Below are 22245 nucleotides of genomic sequence, written 5' to 3'. Positions count from 1 at the left end.
TCAATTGGGATCACACAAGCAGCAGCAGCAATCATCGCTTGCTACTGGCAGCAGACTGATGCCCCAGGTCACTCTTGCGCATGAGATTCATCCTGGTCTCTTGAGTTCCCATTCTGTTAAACAAATCAACGTTGACTCTTGCGGTTATTTATTTTACAACAATTACTGATATAGCGAACGTGTTTGTCAGTCTTCTCATAACTCTATAAGTAAATTTAAGACAAGGATACACAATTCATACACACACAATATCAGCAGCAGATTTCTCACCTGCCTAAACAAAATACGCACATTTAAAATTTAACAGTTTTTGTCTGCTTATGAGAATTGCTCTGTGCAAGTGTCTGTAGCAACCCTTTGTATGCAGACAATTTGTAAAAAAACACAGAGTCCTCCCATTATTTGTTAGAATTAATGAGTGATATGAAATGTGTGAACCACTGCGTCACCATTCCACCCTTCAAGTGTACGTGTGTGTCGAGTAGTGGCCTTCATAGGTGCTTGCTCACTGCACTTTCCCTAAAAGTATATTATAAAACTCCGGCGGGGGGGCAATGAAAATGCCATTTGTTCAAAATGTTCAGCTCTTCCTGTCCTCCCGGTGACAGAGGAGTCCTCGCTCTTTATTCTGACTCGACATTCGCTGCACATGCAGTGGCATCGGGGGGTGCCACTGCATGTCATGTGAAGGCGGCCTGTGTGTGAACCACGAGAGACGCTGCTCATACCACCCACAGCACGCCAGCTGGAGGGCATTGCACTCCGCGTGCAGTGTCAGCCCCTGGGGGTTGGGGGGCGAGAGCGCCTGGATCGGCGCAGAGGTGACAGGGGGCCATGGCACTACGGATTAACCCGGAGGGCTGGTGGCCGGAGGTACCGGGGGAGGGGCCCCAAAAGAGGGGGCTGGGCGACCCCGGGACCGGTTCCAGGTGTGTCTCGAAGGTTCGAGAAGGGAGGCGTTGCTAGGAGCGGAGGAAGCCCCGGGACTGACTATATAAGCCGGACCCCTGAACGGATCCGGCTGCTGTTGTCAACCTGAATAGATGAAGCCGTCATCCTGAAGAGAAGCCCCGAAGACAAGACCGGACCCGAGTCGGGGTCCAGTCTTGACAGCCTCCCCCAGTTGTGTTAGGCCTCGTTAGCCCAGAGGGACTACCTCCTTAGGTTACCTGGTGGAAGGGGCAGCTACCCCTTTGTGTTAGGGTGTTGATGTTATTATAAACGTGTTGACTCCAGAGAAGCATCTCTCTCTCCCTTTGTACCAACTTCACATACGTTCATTGAAGCAGCAGTTTTACACTGCGAATACTTGCATGTGCATGCACGCATGCGTGTGTAATGACAATAGAGCCTGCACGCGGTGTGAGGGGACTAGTGGCCACGGGAGGCAATGGCAGGGGAGTCAGCCTACAATGTGAGTGGACTAGTGGCCACGGGAGGTAATGACAGGGGAGTCAGCCTGCAGTGTGAATGGACTAGTGGCCACGGGAGGTAATGGTAGGGGGTTGAGTTGTGAGTGCGAAGGGACCGGTGGCTACGGGAATGTTCCAGAAGGGAGCGTGGTCGGGTGACGGAAGAGGTCGATGGAGTCTGCCGGTGGAGCAAGCGTCCAGTCAGCGAGAATGATCGAGAAGGGGGGCGTGGCCTCGGTCGGTGTATAAGGGGGGGATGCGCGGGAGACTCGGGGCTGTTGCAGTGGGGCTCTCCGTGTCTTCAACAAAGCGCCTTGTCAAGAGCAGAGTATGAAGTCGTCGTTACGCACGCACACGTTGCAGACACTCGCAGTTTCTTCGTGGTGTTGAGTCTCTCTCAGGGCCGTGCAATGGACTCTCACGTTGTTTTCTGTGTGTCCTTGTCTGCCTGTTGTAAATAATCCCCCCGGGACCTGTCTACTGGCAGTTTCTCACCGGCAGCTGCTGCCGATGGTTCCGGTGTCTTTGTGTGAGGCTCAGTATGTCGTCACATCTGTTGATATGTATGTCGTCATATCTGTTGATGTGTATGTCGTCACATCTGTTGATATGTATGTCGTCACATCCGTTGATATGTATGTCGTCATATCTGTTGATATGTATGTCGTCACATCTGTTGACATGTATGTCGTCACATCTGTTGATATGTATGTCGTCACATATGTTGACATGTATGTCGTCACATCTGTTGACATGTATGTCGTCACATCTGTTGATATGTATGTCGTCATATCTGTTGACATGTATGTCGTCACATCTGTTGACATGTATGTTGTCACATCTGTTGACATGTATGTCGTCACATCTGTTGATATGTATGTCCTCATATCTGTTGATATGTATGTCGTCACATCTGTTGACATGTATGTCGTCACATCTGTTGATATGTATGTCGTCACATCTGTTGATATGTATGTCGTCATATCTGTTGATATGTATGTCGTCACATCTGTTGATATGTATGTCGTCACATCTGTTGACATGTATGTCGTCATAGCTGTTGATATGTATGTCGTCATATCTGTTGATATGTATGTCATCATATCTGTTGATATGATTGATTTTGGACAAAATAGCACATATATCCTCAATACTTGTCAACATTTTAAATGACGTATTTAATGTCGTCGATATTTAAGGATGTATTAAATGATTTGGACTTTTTTCCCCAATTATTGAGGATATACTAAATACTTTATTTAAAAAATTGTTGAAAATCGAACTCATAAAAATCAAACATAGCAACAAATGTGATGCCATAGATCAGTCGGCTCCGAGAGCTTTGTCCTGACAGTCCTCTCTATGGGATACCAGCAGGGAACTCAGCACAACTCGGGGAGGGGAACGACGACTGATGATGACAGTTTTATGAAAATGTATGCCGCGTTGGTAGCGATGCACAAGCACGAGCAATACAAAACAACTCAACGTGCTCGTAAATAAGAGCCGTTGGCTGAAACGTCGCTTATTATAAATGCCCCCCCTCTACCTCCCACATTGAGAGCCACGGCGCTATTGAAGAATGTGCTGCGTTTGTTTTATACGACGAGAAGAAATCTCCTTTGTCATTGCCGGTTGCCCCGAGAAGTCTTCTCCATTCCCGCCTGTGAATTTTGAATTTCGCGGTCTCCCGGCGTGGCCGCGAGGCTGTGCAATTGGCGGCTTATTCCTCGATAAAGAAGTCGCAGCGAGACGGACTTGGGTGCGGATTTTTTTTGCTCCGAGCAACACGCACAAGGGGAGGCGCAATCACGGCGCTTTAACGGCAGCGTTTACAACCCACGCACAGCGGAGGCCGCGAACGAGCAAATCCACTGCCATTGTTACTTGGCCTCCGAATGCTCCACCACCCGGGAGACGGAGCAGTAAAGCCATCCCTGTGTGTGGGCGCCGAGCGGCTTATTGCATCGAAGGATCGTGAGAGATGGCGTCTATTGGGGAGCTCCGTTATCCAGCAGTGGACAGAGCACGGCTAATGATGAATGCCCCACAACAGCACGCTTATTGTATCTATGGGGCCTTTTTGCCAGGATCAAAAAAGCATCAGAGATTCAACACCACGAAGAAACCTATGTGACTTTACCGAAAAAACCTAAGAATATGAAAAATACGAATTGGTTTTACCATTTTCTGGCAATAAAAAACAGGTTCACGCACAAAATAGATACCTTTTTCAAGGCATCAAGTCTGCATAACTGCTCGAGCCGAAGCTATAAATGCACCGATACTTGCATTGGTGAGACTAGGCCATTAAAGAAGACTGTCTCTGGTGTAGGCGATTCAGTTTCAAAGATAATGCTTATATCATCGAAGCATATTCATGTTTGCTTGTTTTGCCACAAGTATGTGTGGTTAATGCGGATTTGATGCCTTGCAAAATGTATCTATTTCGTGTTTGAACATCTTGGCACAAATATTTCTTCGTTATTGCACTGAACAGGGCCCCATGATGAACATGGAGGGCTCGCGCCAACAATCCCTGGCATCCAAACGCTATCCTTTTTTTAACAAGCCTGGCTAATGATGAGACCCCAAAGGTTAAAAAAAACTGCTGCAGAGTTTGAGTGCCTTAGCAAATGCTGATCGATAGCTTTAGTCCAGAAGGCCCACTGGTAGACGGCCTACAAGGCAACGTGAAGTGTTTGAAACAAATGGAAGGCCATTACCCATTGCTCCACAACGGCGCATGAATGACATTGCACTGCATACAAAATGAATAAGCAGACAATGTCTTGCTGACATATGAATCTCTCCATATAAACAAATCCAAGTCTGCCTGATACTACCCATCAGCCGCACGGCCTTCTGGGAGTGCATAATTTCAGCAGCATTGATTCAAGGCAGGCAACACTCCGTATAGGTTTCAACATTCAATGTCTCATCAGCAGAGTCGGGCTTGCTCGAGTCAATGCTGATGAACTGCTGCTCTGACAGGCAAGGGGACTACTAGATGGGTCCCAGACACGGGTGGGTGGCTGAGTGGGTGGGGTAGTGGATGAGCGCGTGAATGGGCCGGTGAGTGGATCTGCAATTCACTCTCAAAGCATTTGAATGGCTCCATAACTTGGAACGGATATCTCTTAAGGGTCGTTCTAAGTAAAATGAAACAATAATGAAATGCCACGTGAGGAGATCAACTCGATCCAGCGACCTCTGGAAATCGTCGGTCCAGTGCGCTAACCATCACAGCGCTGTGGCACAGCCCTCCTCCCCTCTCTAATTAGATAGGTTGAGTGATTTTGGTCCGTGGAACACATACAATCAACTTGTACTATCTATAATATGGCGTCTTCCCCGTTGATGATTGTTCCTACGACAAGCATCATTCATTCATTAATCATTTGCCTCTGTAAGCATCACTGGGGTCTGTAAAGAAGAACCGTTTCCTGAAACGTCGCCGATTATATATTTTTTATATTTTAAAGCAGTATTATTGACCAGCGTTTTGAGTTTTTTTGTGCTTGCACACGACTGCCGATACAGCATCACCCAACAATGTGTCTAATCGTGAGACTCAATGCTTCTTTTCAGGAGGGTCTTGCATCGGGATGTTTGACCGAGTCTTTCTTTGAGCAACCGGTTGTTTTTTTTTGTGTTGACAAAAATCCCAGGCAAAATGTGGAGACAGGAGAACTCGGTTGTGTGCGAGAGAAGAACGCGCACACTGCTCTGTGTACAGTCTCACATACACCCCACCCCCTTGTCAGTCCACTGCTGGGTGAAGACCTCCCTATGCCGTGCGGGTCGTGGGTGGTAAACGTGACCCATACTTCACCGCGCTGGTCATTGCTGGTTGGGGGGAATTTCGTTCCATGCGGTTTGAATTCACTCAGATGTGGCGATGCTCTCGAACGTGGGATTACATTGTGTGTGTGTGTGTACTGAATGCGCTACTCGGCAAGCAGCTGCACTGTCCTCTCCTAACAATGGAGTCTCGCAGGAGCCAAAACACCTTTCACTTAAGGTGGTCAACCCCTCCGAGCAACCATCCAGGATTCATACTCTTAGTTCTTTCGGTAAAGTCACGTAGGTAAAAAATGAAATTAAAATTAATAAAAATAAAACAATAAAAATCACGACGTTTCGGATGCAACACAAGTCTCCGTCATCAGGTGGGACCGTCACAGCCAGATTTGCTGCCTCCGAAACGTCGTAATTTTTATTGTTTTATTTTTATTAATTTTAATTTCATTTTTTACCTACGTGACTTTACCGAAAGAACTAAGAGTATGAATCCTTGCAGTCACGAAAGCTTCAAATCTAGAATCAACCATCCAGGCTCAATGCCTGCTTAACTTCCGAGAGATCTCACCAAGAAGTGATCGCGTGCAAGTACGGGACGATTTGGTCACGTCAACACACAAATAGCTCGGCAGCAACCTACTTGCTGCACTGCCTCCTGCAGGCACACTCAACCTCTCTGCCTCTGTTTTGTACTCATCAGTCACGCGCTTCCAAGTCCACCATGTCCATGAACCCGACTCAAACGATGGCGCTTTCCCCCAGAGTTCACCCAGCCCCGGGGCTCGAACCGAGGCTCTCAAAGGAACAAGGCTCAAGCATTGAGGTCGTTGCAAATTGAGCCCCCTGGGCCCCCCCCCCCCCCCATTGCCACTCCCCCCCCCTAATCCCTCCCCCTCCAGCGGTGTGTGTTTAATGAGTTGCCCAAGAGAGGTCCTATCGGCGGCGGCATCGACGTTCTAAGGATTTTTCTCGCCGCTCAGCGTAAATCGAGACGCCAACTGCGTTTCCACGAGCCGAGTCCGAGCTTCGCTGACGACGCAGCTCAGCCTCGGCGTGCCCCCCCCCGCCTCCTCCTACCCCCCCCCCGCCTCCAACCCCCCCCCCCCCGCAAGAAATAAAACTAAGGGTATCAAGAACATCATCGGTCATGGTCTATCCACTGCCCGATGACTCGTGCGCTCATGCGCACGCGATGGATGGATTGGTGATTTGGTGGGAGGTCCACATCCAGCAGTGGGTTGATCGTGGATGAAGATGGTGGTGACTGTGCACCGATTGATCGATACAAAATCTTCTTTTTTTACATATACAGTATATGTAAAGTTATGATAATTGGTTCTTTACCCTTCTATCTGGCAACAAAACTGACACCTTTTTACAAGGAGTCATGTTTGCATAGACCGCAATACCTGCAGTCATAATACATAGTATATGTAAAGTTGTCACGTGAACGAACGCGCCAGTGTATATTACCGCTTCAGCATTTGGAGAGCGATCCACAAACGTGAAATAATGGATTGCTAAGAAAAAACAATGGTCGTTCTACGTAAGTCTCCTCAAGTTTATTTTATTTTATTTATTAACCTGATAATTAAATATTCCGGCCAATACCACGATTTGACGAATATTCCTTTCCGCCAACCTGCGTTCCACCCGTACCCTCGCGACGTTTACCCTGATCCCGTAACCCTCTCGATGTAGATTCTTCTAACACCCCACTCGGCAAAGAGGCAACAGCAGTAGCAGCCCTGCGGCCTCCTCCCCCCACCCTCCCGCGTCCCTGAAGAAATATTTTCAACATTTATGAGCGTCGCCTAATTAACGTTGGGCGGGATGACGATTTTTTTTTCTTTCGCAGCAGCTAAATCCATAACGCATTAACGCCACAGCGGCCCTCTCTCCCCCGAGCATGAGGGGTGCCCGTTTTTTTTATGAAACAACATCACCATCACCATCGCCATCCCTTCACGTGTCCGGGCTGCCTTTCCGCGAGCCACCGGCACGCTCACAGCCGTCGAGACGCCGAGCCGAGCACTGCGCAATTGCAGGCCGGTTGCTTACAGCCTTGGGGCTGAGCTCCAGAAAATGAGAGAAGAAAAACATTTCAAACTAAAAAAACACACCCAACAAGAAAAATCCATGCCGTGAGAAAATTGAGAAATTAAGCTGCTCTGTCCGTGTACGGTAACAATGAAGAGGACGAGTCATAGGTGGAGTGGTGCGGGTGGGGGCGGGGCGAGTGGGCTGTCACTCACCCCCCACCCCTCACCCACCCACCCCACCCCTCAACCCCCCACCCCACTCCTCCTCCCTCCCACCGTAAACGATGCAGATCTGGAGGAGAACAGAATCGAATTTAGCTTGTCCACAAAATCGAGGAGGTGGATGCCGCTTGGATTAATTTGCACGGGAAAGAGTATTGCACGTATCTATTACCGCATTCTCGAGATTATAAGACGCCCTGGAAAATTATACACAATCTGGTCACGGACGAGCACACACACACGCACACATACCACCTGCCAGATTATCAGTCGCACCCCAAACTTGCACGGTCAACACGGCGTGTGTGTGCGGGAGGCAGTGCATCATGTAAACTGGAGAATACGGTGTACTTTTCGCAGTTAAAAGAAACGTTATGGTGCATTACAAATGCATTGTGCTATAGATTACGTGCGTTGTAAACGGCGTCGCTAAAAGCGTGGAAGACGCTGCAGCCGAAAGGGGTGGGGGGGTTAAAGGGGTTAAACAATGAACTATGTGACCCGGGGCAGTGATTCAAACTTGCGTCCTTCGAAAACTGTTAAACTCGACAGTCTCGTTACCGATCCACTGCTTCAACGGTGATGCCATCAACGGGTCCATAAGCGACCGCTTTTTTGTCGTCTCCCCCGTTGTTCGCGATGCATACGTCCCTACCGGTGATCTCGAATCAGAATAAAAACATTTTAACGTGGAGAAATCCGATGAGCTACAAGGCTCTTTTTCATCTGGTCATCTGGTCCAACCCATGTGAGACTAGGCTCTAAGGAAAGCTGTCTCGGGTGTGGACCAATCAACTTCAAGGACAGTGCACATTATCAGAGTTATGTTTTTTGTTTGCATTATGACTGCAGGTATTGTGGTCTATGCAAACATGACTCCTTGTAAAAAGGTGTCAGTTTTGTTGCCAGATAGAAGGGTAAAAAAATTTATCATATTTTTACTGGCAAATGAGGTTCCAATGGTGAGATTGTCAGTAGTTTCGCAGGTGTCCAGAAGTGGCCACAGATGTCCAGTCGTGATCATAGGCGGCCACCGCACCTGCCGTGCGAAGTCCAGATGACATTCGAAGCAGACCGCGTCGACCTTCAGGGCGCTTCCAGAAGGTTCACCGTCGCTGGCGGGACTTCGATCCCGAAGTACGCACCGGGGTAAAATACAAAAACAACGACTTATGTGCCGTCTGTCGCTTCCGACGGCAGGTCACGGGGCCTCCGCGCAGTCGGCGACGAGACGCGAAGATCGAGGGAGGTGTTGGTTCACCGGACCTCGGAGCTCGGAGGACGATCCACGCGGAGATGGATTCTTCTCGGCCGATGATTTCGCTGCTGCTGCTGCTGCTGCTGATCGTTGTCGCCATCTGTTCGAGCGGTGAGTTCCCGTCGCGATCGCTCAGAGAAAGTCTGGCTCTCGTAATGCCCCGTGATTGATGAAATTAGGGCCCTTCCTTCTTCCCCAAATTGCACGCTGTCAGTCCCACACGGCTGAGTCGGCAGGCGTCAGCCTCTCGGCTTCATAGAGATTATTATTTTTTTTAGCTTTAAAAAATGTGCAATATTTGTCCTGCGAAAATGTGTTTTTCTTATTTTTGGAAAATTCCAAGCGATGATGTTATTTACGTTGCACAGTGCTCGAGTTATGCTGCATAACATTGTTCATATCAAGTCCATTGCTAATGTTGCAGTTCAGTTTCAGTTCATTTTGAAATACCCTGTGAGTCAAGAAGCTCTTAAATCGGGTTTCATCAACAAAAAAACAACATCACCGCTTCCCCGACAAACGAAACAAGTCAGGGTTAAATGAACCAATAATGAACAATGACAGATAAGCGAAATACAATAGATAGCAGATCATAATCCCAATATCAAAATGATCTCTTTTTTTTAGAATCCCAATATAAAAATGATATTTTTTTAATTAAGTAGCACGCTGGAGGTCAAAAATATATACAGTATATTGATTTAAATCTGACATGTTAATTATAATGCCAATGCGGTCTAAAACACGATGGCATTACAGAGGAATTAAAAAAAACACGGCATCCGCTTAAAAAAACGTAGTGTAAACAACGCTCAGAAAGTGGTCGCTGAGAGGCAATCAATATTTTGTAACTCGTCTAACTCCATGAGCTGCCAGTTGAGGGCCTCCCCATGCCGTGCAGCTCGTGAGGGTTGGTTGACCATACTTCACCAAACCGGTCAGTGCCGTTTGCAGGTCGGGGGTGGGGGGGAGTCCAGAGCAACGATTGAAACAAATGTTGTATTATATCAAATTAAAATCCTTCGTATGGTCAATTATTTGAGAATGCAAGAACATGTACAGTAGATAATCATTGAGCTTTCACGATCTGTTTCAGGATGGTGCAGCATTGGGATGAGAATGGTATTTGTTGCTTGGCAGACGAACCCAATGATTTCTCTTCCCAGACGTAAAAAATGTACCAAATAAATTGGCAAAACTAATTTCACACCGCGCGGAGCTTTGTTGTGCAGCTATTATCGATGGGACAGCTGACACCTGGATTCAAAATTGAGGCTCTCACCGGTGCTGGCACAGCACCCTGACCACTGAGTCACCCAACTACCTCACACTAATCAACTTTTGCTGAAGAGTTACAAAGCGGGGATTCATTTCTTCCCTCATATTTGCTGGAAACGCTGCTTAGATGTAAGGCACTACTGCTGGAGTACAAGGCACGCCTTCCTATCAAGTTTCAAGTTTTCAAGTTCATTTATTAGGTATAGCCCTGTGAGCCATTCGGCTCTTGAATCGGGTGCAACCGCAACAAACAAAAAACAAAAACATGAACAAGAAAACATCTTAAAGTGAATATGCGACTGAGTGCAAACAGAAAATCCAAGAAAAGACAGCAAAATATTGCAGAAAAAACACCGTACACCAACTATCGTTAATAACCCTGCACCCTATATTGCTAGTGCCACACAAACAGGTTGAGGACAACGTGAGGTGAGAGGGATGTGGCGTACAAACAGCGTTCTGGACCGGTCCAGCTGAAATGGGCTGTGGTCGTCTTTGTGAAAGAGCGAGTTTTACACGTCGGCTTTCGCTACCAATCTCATCCATAAGAGGTTTTTGTTGGGTTCGATCGCGTAAATATAAAAAATGTGTCGTTCAAACGTCGCGCTCAGATTGTAAATGTTGTGGCTTGTCTCTCCAACACACCGGTTAGTGCTGTACTAGTGACGAATTGGCCACGTTCTGTTTACGTGACAACCCTTACTAGTTGGCTGTGTCGGGTGGTGGCGGGTTTTAACGACACATTTATATATTTACGCGACCCAACCCCAAAAACAAAACCTCTATTATGGATGAAATAGCTGTTCAGCTCAATGAGCCGTACCAGCCGATATAAAGTCTTAGTCTGAGACGATTGCACGTGGCTCGAAGTCTGCGACGCGTGGAGTGCGCGCACACGGACAACGACAGAGCAGCGCGGCTGCCGACGAATCGAATCTCCTGCGAGGGTCGACGGTCTCCACCACCCCCTCCCCCCACAAAATGAAAAACAACTGCCGCAGAAAACCAGAAACTTAAAAAAAAAAATCCGTAAAATTGAACCAAATAAATTGAGCGGCGATTAAATTAAGCGCCACCGCTCGGTTTCCCAGGGGCCACCGGAGCGCGACCTTCTAGCCCGAGGCCATCAATCACGACCCCCCCCCCCCCCCCCATCAAATCCTCATCAGCGCACGTCCTGGGTAATACATCCCGAGCGAGCAATCAGTCGCACGCGCCCACGTGATCGCGTGGGCGGCAACCACCCGGCTCGCGTGGGCCACACGTGGCAGCCCTCGAGTGGGAAAGAGGCTGGCACTGGGGCACTGGGGCCAGAGAGAAGTTGCATTTGATGGCGGAATAATCGGTTCATTAGTCCACGGCAGATAGTTATAAATACGCCGCTGTATTTGAATTGTCGTTGCCAGCGGTTAGTGGACTTGGGCTCGGCAGGAGAGCGAGTGGTTCACAACCAAACAGGTTGCAAGTTCAAATCCTGTGTTGGGGAGTTGCCTGGGGTCATCATCCCTCGGAAGTTGATCAAAACGAGCACCACTTCGTGGGGAAGTTAACAATAATTGTGCTGCGTAGAGAGACGCGCCCTCGGCATGGGAATGAGGAATTTCCACCACTGGCTCCGCAAAGGCTTTAAACACGAGATGAGCACCAGTGTCTCAATGCTCATACGAGTGGGAAATCTCGTCGACTTTTAAATTACGTTCGTAAAAAGTGCACAATTCGCTTAAATTGAAGCTGAACCACAGTATATTGCGTCGCAAGTCGCAGCTGTCCGCTCTCTTCAAGAAATCCGCGGCCGCTGCCAAGGCCGGTCGCTCTCCGTCATGACGCGGCGTCTGACTTGAATCAGCATAATGAGGTCACGGGAAGGTCGCTGGCATCCGAGATCGGGTTTTTTTTTTATCTTAAATAGACACGTGGCCACAAACTGCATAAATCAAATACGTGGCCCGAACACTGCTTTTATTGCGCATGAATAATTGAACGGACCGGTAAGAGACCAATGTAAAATATATATAAACTCTCTCTCTCGCGCGAAATAAATGAGAGCCACGTCACATCGTATCGATCCTTCGAATAGCTCGGAGGTGCATGGCAATAGGCGCACGAACGCGCTCAAGATGTTTTGCGCGGAGAAAAAACAACCGACCACGTGGTGACTGCTCGTGTTCGTGTGGCGAGCGGTGGTGCAGCAGTGTTCGTGTGGCGAGCGGTGGTGCAGCAGTTAGCGCCGCGCTGCGCTACGCACCCGGCGATCCGAGTTCGATTCCCGCTCACGGCGAACACCAGTGACAAATATCTGAGCCGGTCCTGGACATCTCCTAGGTCGACTCGGCCTCAAATGACTACCTGGTCCCATGTGTAAGCATCGCCACTTGGCGCTGGCCACCCACTCCCTCGTGCGCCGTGCCAGCCTTCATAGGTGCTCGCTAACAGCACTTGCCGCCAACAGTCTATCAAGGCTATACGGGGGATCTTTGTCTTTGCGACGCACCGAGTGTACTGGCCGCTGCCATGGTAATGTGGAAGGAACCCTACGACGCAAACACGCAGCGCTGTAGGTCCTGGACCGTCGGCCCTCGTCGGGCTTACCGACGAGACGATCATCCTCTGCTGCGGGGGACTGCCAACAAAAAGAACGCAGAGGGCCCACCGCTGCCTCGAAGCTGCCAGCGGAGATGGCAAACAGCAACGCCGCTGTGCTTTTTGGATAACCACTTCCGGTTCCGCACACAAATATATTGAACAGCGGCTCAGTGGGAAAACATCACATTTGTATTTATTATCTCAAACGATTGACGCCGCCTCTGATGATGCATTTCAGAAATACGTTTTCGAAAGCCAGGCAGGCAATCAAGAACCTCGCTCTGTCTATCCTCGGAGGTGAAAAATGGGGCACGCCGCCCCCCCCCCCCAACCTCCAGACCACCCCTGACCCCCCACCCCCCACCGCCACCCCCGCAAACGATTAATTACGATACGAAGTCAGTGAACCCGCAATGAAATTATTCTGCCACGCGTACACAGAGAGTAGGCATGACAGCTGTGATTTTGTTTTAATTGACAGCTAAGTATGTGTTCTGCCCCCCACCCCCGTCCCAGTTCAGTAAAAAAAAAAATTCGCGGTCCTAATTTCATTCCGAGGGTTGCTGCTGTGGCAGGGCAATGGATTGCCTAATTATTATTGCCTTGTACGAGGGCGGCCGTGGCTATTTATTCCAATCGGGTCGTTGTCTAACAAGAGAGAGCGGTGCTCCTCCGCTGAGCGCCATCTGTCCCGAATTAGCGGCCGTCGCTTCCTGCAACTTTTTATTTTATTTTTTAACAAAACCAACACTTACGATGAATGCGCACGGCTCTGCATCTTAACCCGGGTGGGGGGGGGGGGTTTCTGTGACACCGCGGCCGCCGTTTAAATTGTGGCCGTGCCCCTTTCTCGGCAGAAGCAACAAGTTGCTGCTGACGAAGAGGCGCGGGCCTCGTGCGTTGCCAGGTAGCGCTGGGGTCAAGGCGGTGGCGGCGGCTGTCATCGCGTTTGTTTTTTGGTCCAGGTTGTAGTGGACTCTACCGTGGGCCGCATTTGGCAAAATAAAATGCGATTTGAGTGAGACTCTAAATTCTACTTATTTGCTGTGACGGTTCCACCTGAAGACAGAAGCTTGTGTTGCCTCCGAAACGTCGTGATTTAATGTAATTTATTTTCCTACGTCACTTTACCGAAAAAAAACAAAGAGTATGGACCCTTGCAGTCACGAAAACTTTTAATCTAGAATTATTCCGGGCCTCTGGGAAGTGTCACGTGTTGTCTTTGTGATTTTTTTCCGAGTGGTCGGAAGAGTATTTTGCGGGGCGTGCGGCATACAACTGCGTGCTGCTCGTGTGGATAAAGGGCCCTTCGTGGCGTCATCTGGTCGAACACCGTATGAGACTGTCTCTTGTGTGGACCAATCAGTTTCAAGGACAATGCATACATTATCAGTGTTGTATTTTGTTTGCATTTTGACTGCAAGTATTGTGGTTAATGTAAACATGATTCCTTGCAAAAGGTTTCAGTTTTGTCGCCAGAAAAAAGAGGAAAACCCCTATTATTATATTTTGGTACTGGCAAAGGAGGCCTCGTGATGATGACCTCAAGTGGTTGTGCATAGTCATCACTGGGAGGCCATTCCCACTTTGCCATTTATTAATTGAAAATATTTTTACTGTGGTGCGAGCACGTTGCCACAAATAGAAGATAATTACGGTCAGAAGGAATCTAATTTAACACATTTTGGTCACACGTTCAAAAATGCTAAAAACAATGGCATTAGCGTGGCGTGTAAAGCGGTATTAAGGGGCTCCATGTTATTCCAGGGCAATATAGCTGTACAGTCCAGTTCGGGTTTTCCAGGATTACACGATTCATTGCAATAAAGTCAGTTAATTGACGATTAATTTAAGAATTGAATGATTTATTTAAATGTGACAATAGTTGGAAAATCTACGTGGCTTCCCGTCACAATTGGTCTGAGAATTGTATCATCCCGTTCACAATGGCAATGTCATGCATTTAACGATGAAGCCACCTTGCACGCATCACCTGCGGCTGCAAGGAAACCGGGGATGAAATGTGCCGCCATTTCGCTGGAACCACAATAACCACCGGCCCACTGGCTGTAAAGTCCGCTTCAGGCTTTCCAGAGGACCCAGGCAGGGGGATTAAATGAATGATTTGAATGTTCACCGCAGTTTAGGGATCCGTGTGGCTTCCTGGGAAAATTAGTCCAATCATGGCAACCAAACACCGGCGTGTCGTCACCATCGTCACCATCGTTCGTTGTGACTGCTCCACAAACGGAACTTAATTAACGATGAAACCACCTGCAATGCGCCGCCTACGATTGTGAAAACCCGGGATGGAATTTGTCAGACTGGTACAATAACCCGGCGCCCGCGTTATCGTGAGGCACGGTTGAGCAATTTCAAGTCTTATCTTTGCTGGGCTTCTGTTGATGGGAGAAATTGCGTGACTTGTCAGCGGAATTGACTGAAACGTCAATGAGCTGCTCACAGCCGCGACTCACAAAGGGAGGCCGATCGTTACGACGGTCAAATGGTGGAGGTACTGATCATGATGACGACGGTGGTGGTGATGACTGTGGTGGTGATGACTGTGGTGGTGATGGCGGCGGTTGTGGTGGTGGTGGTGGCGGTCACTCCCCACCAGTTGCGTCTAAGGTTCTCTGCGATCAATCAAATGAAGCGACCCTCGGACCGACGCTTTGTACCGATCCCGGAGTGACCTTAAGATCGAGTGACCGGACCAGGGGTCAATGATGATTACAATTACAGAAGCATTAGCTGGACTTACAATTACACTTGGATTGTAATGCATTACGAACAACACAGCGACAGCTGTAGTTGATCTCAGGTCTGATGCAAGCAGACGTTCCATCACAGAAATTCTGGTCGTGCCACTGGGCTAAACTTTATGCAAACATCCTTGTCGCTGCGTGGTGTAAAATGTTATAACATGTTATGATAATGTCTTTCGTATGGCTGATGTGGTCAAACCAGATAACCGCGTCAGGAGCAGCGGGGTGTTGTGGGTAATAGCATTTACTTGCATTTGCCCTTGGGCACAAAACAAATTTAGATTCATATTTTTTGTGTCCATCAGCTCATTGGCCTAAAGGAATTATTTCAGCCAACAAGGCCCCATCGTAATGTTGGAGTGCTCTTGCCAATAACATCTGCAACTCCAGTAGTAAATGTTTTGAGCCTCACTCTTGCTGATGAACCCCAAGAGGTGAAAACCAATCCCAAGTGGTTTGCTTAAATGCTCTTGGATGGCACACATCTGGAAGTATAAACAGACGATGATAAAATATATTAATACGTAGATGATCATCATCGTAAAAAACAATCAGCATTTACTGCCCAATATCAAGCCACTTTCAGATGCCTTTCAAGACGGGCATAGTGGATTGGTTGACCATACTTCACGACGGCCAAAATCGTTGGCCGTGGATCGGGAATGGAACTCGAGTCGGACCGCGTTCAGGAGCTAAAACGCCAGTGTCGAGGTCTGCTGGCCTCGACGACTTCATGAGAGAGTTTGTGTAGTTTTGCTCCTCCTCCTCCTCATTTGATGTAGCGAAGATTACAGTGATTTACTATACAGTTTATACGGTAGTTTGGGTTGCTTGTCCACAATTGCACTACTAGAATTGAAGTTTTCGTGACTGCAAGGATCCATACTCTTTGGTTATTTCGGTAAAATAAATAAAAGTAAATAAATTTACTTTTATTTATTTACTTTTATTTATTTCTATTTTTTTCATCTACGTAACTTTACCGAAAGAACCAAAGAGTATAGTTGCACTACTGTGGCTTGTTTTTAGTGCATCTCTACGGGTCACTGTGTAACTCGAGGAGTCTCAATGGGCTTACTAAATGGTCCATTTTTCGATTTAAAGCTTTCGTGACTGCAGGGATTCATATTCTTGGTTCTTTCGGTAAAGTCACGTAGAAGGTAAATAATGAAATAATAAATATTTAACTATTAAATTCTCACGACGTTTCGATTGCAACACACGCAATCATCATCACGTGTGAAAACCACACCAAGAAAATAGTCTTGCTTTCGAAGGGCGCCGAGAAACCCATAAACCCCTTCCTCCATTCGGCAACATGCGGGGCCTTAAACGTTGAGAAGCCCTCGCTTGCCGTGTGGGGTCCCTGTTCATTTCTTGGCATCAAAACGTTCAGGAGCTATTATTTCCCTTCTACGTGACTTTACCGAAAGAACCAAGAATATATATGGTCCATTGTTTGGGTTGCATGTCCACAGTTGCAATCCTGTGGCCTCTCCTTAATTTTACATTCATGAAGATGTGCACATCGACCTGTTGATGTTCCGATACGATTGATGGCTACACCACCGGTGTCTTCGCCGTTGCCAAGCTATTAACATTTCACTTGTCCCAGAAGTCGTACGTGGCTCAGCGCGTAGGTAGCTGCTGGAGGCGAGCGGCGCATTCTTCTCAGCACTAAAGCGCAAATTGCCGGGATAAGATGCTGCTACAGCTGCGAGGGTGGAGGCTGATAAGCGTGGGTGGTGGTGGCGTAAGTGCCGGGTCCTTCTCCGTAGAGGCGGTTTTAAACGCTGCCGGTTTCCGTGGCGATGCTGCTTTAAACAAGCGGCGAACTCGTGAAGTGGCGGTGTTTTTATTCATTGAAATCCGCGCGGATAAAGACATCGCGGGCCGGTACTTTTCAAGGTGGGCTCAACGTTCGGGCCACTGCTTCATGTCAGCAAGGGGGTCTGGCTGGGCTAGCGACCCGGAAAAAAATTTACGTCGACGGCACACCACGTCCAGTATGCCTCCTCTCGCTGCTGTGGCTGTGTCTGTTCGTTAGTTTCCTACTCCAGACTGCCATCTAACCAGAAGATATTCCATGAGAAATTAAGCTCCGCTCAGGCCCGAACATCAATCCTCAGCTCTCATGAGAGCTCAGTCATGAAATCTGTCACGTTGTCGATTATTCCGTTAAGGTCCTGGAATCAGACAGCGGGGTAAGACATTGAATTTGACTTCGTTAACGACGGAGCAATTCATTCTGGAGGCAAGAGCTCTCGCCTGACCCATCGCGCAGCAGGTGTTGGATGTCCGCGCTCATTGCCGGACAAAGGCGCGATCTCTGGTGCAGAGTCCGCTGTGCGATCGAACGCAATCCACCCCGAGCCTTGTCGTCAGAAGGTGCTCCATTTGCGTGTGTGTTGTTGTGTTGTTGTTGTGTTGTTGTTGTGTTGTGTGACAGAACGAGCGGTGTGGAGCGGTAGCACACTCCGCGACAAACCCGGCAATTGCCGTTCGACTCGCGCTCATGACCAACGATAGCGGCAATTATTTTCACTGGTCTCGGGCGTCCCCTAGGTTGACTCAGCCTCAAATGAGTAACCTGGTGCGCTGACCGGGCGTGGTGTAGGCCACCCCCACCTCCTCGCGTGCCGTGCCGACCTCCATAGGTGCTCGCTTACAGGCACTTGCCCCAACAGTCTGTTAAAGACTATACGGGGGATCTCTGCCTTTGGGATGATCGAAGCAATAAAGGGAATCATTGTTATTGGTTTATTCCTCGGATTACGGTTACTGAGTCTCTTTTTCATGAGGGTCCTGCATTGGCGTGCTTGGCCAGTTTCTTTTAGATGTTATTTTTGTTTATATTGTAGCTGCTACTTTATTAACTTACCCATTCGCTTGTCAACAACGGAGACACGTGGTGTATCTCGTGGGCTCTTTCCTGGATTGATAAATATACAGACATGTCTATCTGTACGTCTGTCTAGACGTCTGTCTGCCTGTCTGTGTCTGTCTCGTCGACCTGTCTGAATGTCTGCCTGGCTGTCTGTTTGTATGTCTGTCTCTCTGCATGTCTGTCAGTCTGTCTGCCTAGCTATATGCATGTCAATCTATCTGCCTAGATGTCTGTCTATACGTCTCGCCGCCTGGGAATATGTCTACCTGGTTGTCTGTCAGTACGAGATGTCTGTCTGCCTGCCCATCCATATGATATTATGATAGGAAGGAATGGCACAAAATCAGTTCTCTTGTTTATTCCTTGAGATCCGCGTTTCCAGGATTTAATTGCAGCCTGGGCTCAAGTGAGTCAATTACGGCGTCGCGGATGATTTACTAAAATTAATGGAGTGAGTTTTTTTAAAGATTTATTTTGGGAAATGTGTCTACACGTGTGTGTGTGCGTGTGTGGTGCCTGTGCGTACGCTTGTGCGTAGGCATCGGGTGTGTACGTGTGCGTGCCCGAGTTTGTTTCCAGCTCACAGCCAGCATCAGTCACACATATCTGAACCGGTCCTGGGCTTCCCCTATGTCGACTCAGCCTTGAATGATGGTCAAGTGCAGTGTGTAGCACATCAGCACTGGCGAGACAAAGGCGGCGGGGGGCCTGGGGTGGCCAGCCACCGCCTTCTTTGTATGCCGTGTCGATCTTAATAAGTGCTCGCAAACAGCACTTACCACAGGAATCTGTTAAGGCTATAGGGGTGATCTTTGTCGTTGTGTGTACGTGGGTGCATGTTTGTGTACATACTGTGTACAATGCCAAAGAGGAGTGGTGGTACATTGGTTGGCGCCGGGCAACGCGGCGACAATGCTAGGTCGCGGTTATCAGTGGCGACTTTCTGAACCGGTCATGGTCCTCCCCTAGGTCAACTCAGCCTTAAACGAATACCTACTGCCCTAACACATCAGCACTGGGGAGACAAAGCCCGGCCGGGCATGGTGTTGACCACCCACCCCATTCGTCTGTCGTCCCGGCCACCATAAGGTCTTCCCTTAATAGCACTTGCCCCCACAGCCTGCGGGAGGTGGAGGGGGGACCTTTGTCTTTGCGTACGCGCGTGTCAGATGCCATCCCTCGGGTGATTAACTCATCCCCAGCGCAATCAGGAGCGCCACTTAGGGACGGCTGACACTTGGACTCTCACCTATAACCCTTCTGATCCTCGGCCACATTTCATTTCCTAGGGCGTCTCCCCTCCCAGCAAAAGCACCCCCGCCAGCTGTGACCACCGATGGAATATTTTACCAAAACAAATAACGTTTCCCATTATTGGAAATTTAGCACACACACAGGAGCCATGGCCCTTCGGCCTGACTTACAAACGCCCAAACGGCACGAAATGAAAATTGCGTGTGTGACATTATAGGCGCTCGCCGATAACAACTGCTCAGCCCTTTCACCGCTCACGTCGATTCACGTCTCCACATCCCAAATGTTTATTCTACTTGTTAAACAGTTACGTGATTACGCATTGATTATTGCGTAACGATGCATGAGTCATTTCCAGCTCTTTTTGCGAGTTGTATTGATTCAGGCTTTTTTTTTTTGCTGGGCACATCTTCTGAATGTTGCGATCTCAGAAGTTGAGCAGAGAGTTGAGCCTGGTTAGTAATCGCATGGGTGACCACCATCGCCAGAGCTTGCCAGGTGTTATAGGCGTCGGACTACAAATGTGGCCAGTAGATGGCAGTGTTGAGTGTCACCCAGTCGGATGTTCGCGTGGGTGGGTTTTCTCCAGGTTCTCTGGTTCGTCTCCGCAAAGCAAATACTCAAATACTCACCCATTCAAAGATCAGCTCAAGGCCCTCACCCATTCAGGCTCTCACTCATTTAAGCTGTCACCGATTCAGCTTCTCACCAGGCTGAGGATTCTCACCCGTTCACTCTCTCACCCATGCACAGTCTCACCTGTCCAAGCTGCCGTTCTCTATTGAACATGGCATCCGATCCGCGATATCTGTGCGCGTTATGAATCGTGTTTATTATTATTGTTGTTGCTGTAGTTCTTAACGGCATTAGCCAAACATCCTAACGTAGCAGCACCCTCCTGAAGAGAGAGTATTGAGTGGCTTGCCTGGGTAATTAATCGTCAGTTTATTGTATTTGCACGCACAGTAAATGTCAATGTTTTTCACCTTACGCCGGCCTTTGAGTTTATAATCCGCCACGAACCTCAAATATCGCTTGGCAATTTTGCCGATGCAGATGAGAAAATGCGTGTTGTATTTAAATACACGTTCGTATCAGTTGACGTTCAAGCAGAGTGGGACTGGTCGCTCTGTATTAAACAAGCGGGACTTTAACGATAACCACCACCCCGACCACACAGCGCCAAGAACGTGCATCGTTCCACTAGGCCCGCAATGGACTCAATCAGCTATAATAATCATCACATGGCTCACAGACGTATGACTGGACGCGTAATTAACACATACACGCACTGTGCTTGCCATATGCTATAGCAGGCATCTTCAGTACGTGCTAATCTACAGCCTCACCTCCGAAGTTTCACGCGCATGCCTCTAGAGCAGAGGTCGGCAAACCAAAACAACAAGCGAAGACATTTTTTGTCGAATTCGCAACAAAAAAAACTCAATATGTCAAGAGCCGCAATGCACGGTGTGGTGAATACGAGACGGTGGACCTAAATAAACAACGTGACGAACACTGGGGGAGCCAGTGTGGGGGGGGGGGGTGGCACGTTCCCCCTCAATGATCCGATCGAAATCCCTCATTTCGATCGGATCATTGGGGTTTATTAGTAATAAATCGGCATTTTGCGACCCCCATTGCCACTGTGTAGTATATTATTATGTGCCAGGGACTCTATGAGATGATAGGACAATAGTCTGAGTCCATAATTGGCAATAAGTAACGGCAAAGCAGTTATTAGTGACTCACAGAATTGTGCGCAGTTGCGTATACAGTCCACGACTTCCCTGAAGGCATTCACCTTCAGCGAGCGCGATGCCGATCACACAACGCGGTTCGAATTCGACCCTCGATCGATGGCTGCGCCATCGCCGCACACGCGTCGTCGAATAAAAAGCAAGGGACAAGTCCTTACTTACTAACAACTCCTGGCATTGTTCATTGCTGGAGGGGGTTGCCCCCTCTACCTGAAAATCCTGGCTCTGCCATTGGTGACGAAGCAGTGCCTAGAAGAGCCGCAGGTTTTCCCACTCCTTGCCCAATGTGTAACACAAGTAGGAGGAGGCTGTCGCGACCAATTTCATCCACAATACAGGGTTTTTTTGGGGTTATATCGCATACATTTACGCGTACTTTTTTACACGTATATTCACATTTGGGCTACGCCCATTTTAAACCTTTATGAACAGTTTGCCTTTAGAAGCTCACCCCCTTTTCCTGAAGACGACCGATTGTGTTGCGATCGAAACGTCGTAGTTTCTTGTTATTTTCTTTGAACCTATCTACGTGACTTTACCGAAAGACCCAAAGAATATGTAATTGCGTTGTCGTGCTTAATTTGCGATGCGACGATTTACATTATAAAATAAGCATAACCAGTAAAAACAAAGTTTTTCACTATAAATCCTTTATATGCATGGCGGCTAGAGTCCTCTCGTCCTCTGGCTTGAGATGGCTGCCACCTATGGGTCAGATGATTGTCTGCCAGTATTAAGCAATTGGTAATTAAATATTTAATTTGTTTTCCCTAAACAGTGTAAAATTTTGGAGAAAAAAAATTCACGAACATTAATTGTCTCGTACAACGAGTCTGTGTGGAAAATGTCAGCTCGATTGGATCACGGGAAGTGGGTTAAAAAACGACCGAAAGATTGGCACGGTCGTAAGCAAGCAAGCAAGCACGCAAGCAAGCGAACTTAATATAAAGGATTTAAAAAAAACTGGCAATGTATCA

The 22245-nt window shown here is 48.2% G+C and overlaps 1 protein-coding gene across 1 annotated transcript in view; it reads left to right on the top strand.

The window, feature by feature from the left end:
- The first annotated feature begins 1454 nt into the window (after window positions 1-1454).
- The window catches only part of LOC133351741 (contactin-2-like), an 85806-nt gene continuing 65015 nt past the window's right edge, over window positions 1455-22245 (top strand). The window contains exons 1-2 of the mRNA XM_061567208.1: window positions 1455-1740; window positions 8681-8849. Coding sequence (XP_061423192.1) covers window positions 1669-1740; window positions 8681-8849 — 241 coding nt within the window. The 5' untranslated portion in view covers window positions 1455-1668. The remainder of the gene's footprint in view (window positions 1741-8680; window positions 8850-22245) is intronic.

The sequence above is a fragment of the Lethenteron reissneri genome, chromosome 38 (assembly GCF_015708825.2).
Source record: "Lethenteron reissneri isolate LAM-NWPU_2019-01 chromosome 38, ASM1570882v1, whole genome shotgun sequence".
NCBI classification, from domain to species: domain Eukaryota; kingdom Metazoa; phylum Chordata; class Hyperoartia; order Petromyzontiformes; family Petromyzontidae; genus Lethenteron; species Lethenteron reissneri.
The sequence above is the reverse complement of the archived record's forward strand: the minus strand, read 5'-3'. Positions and strand labels throughout refer to the sequence as shown.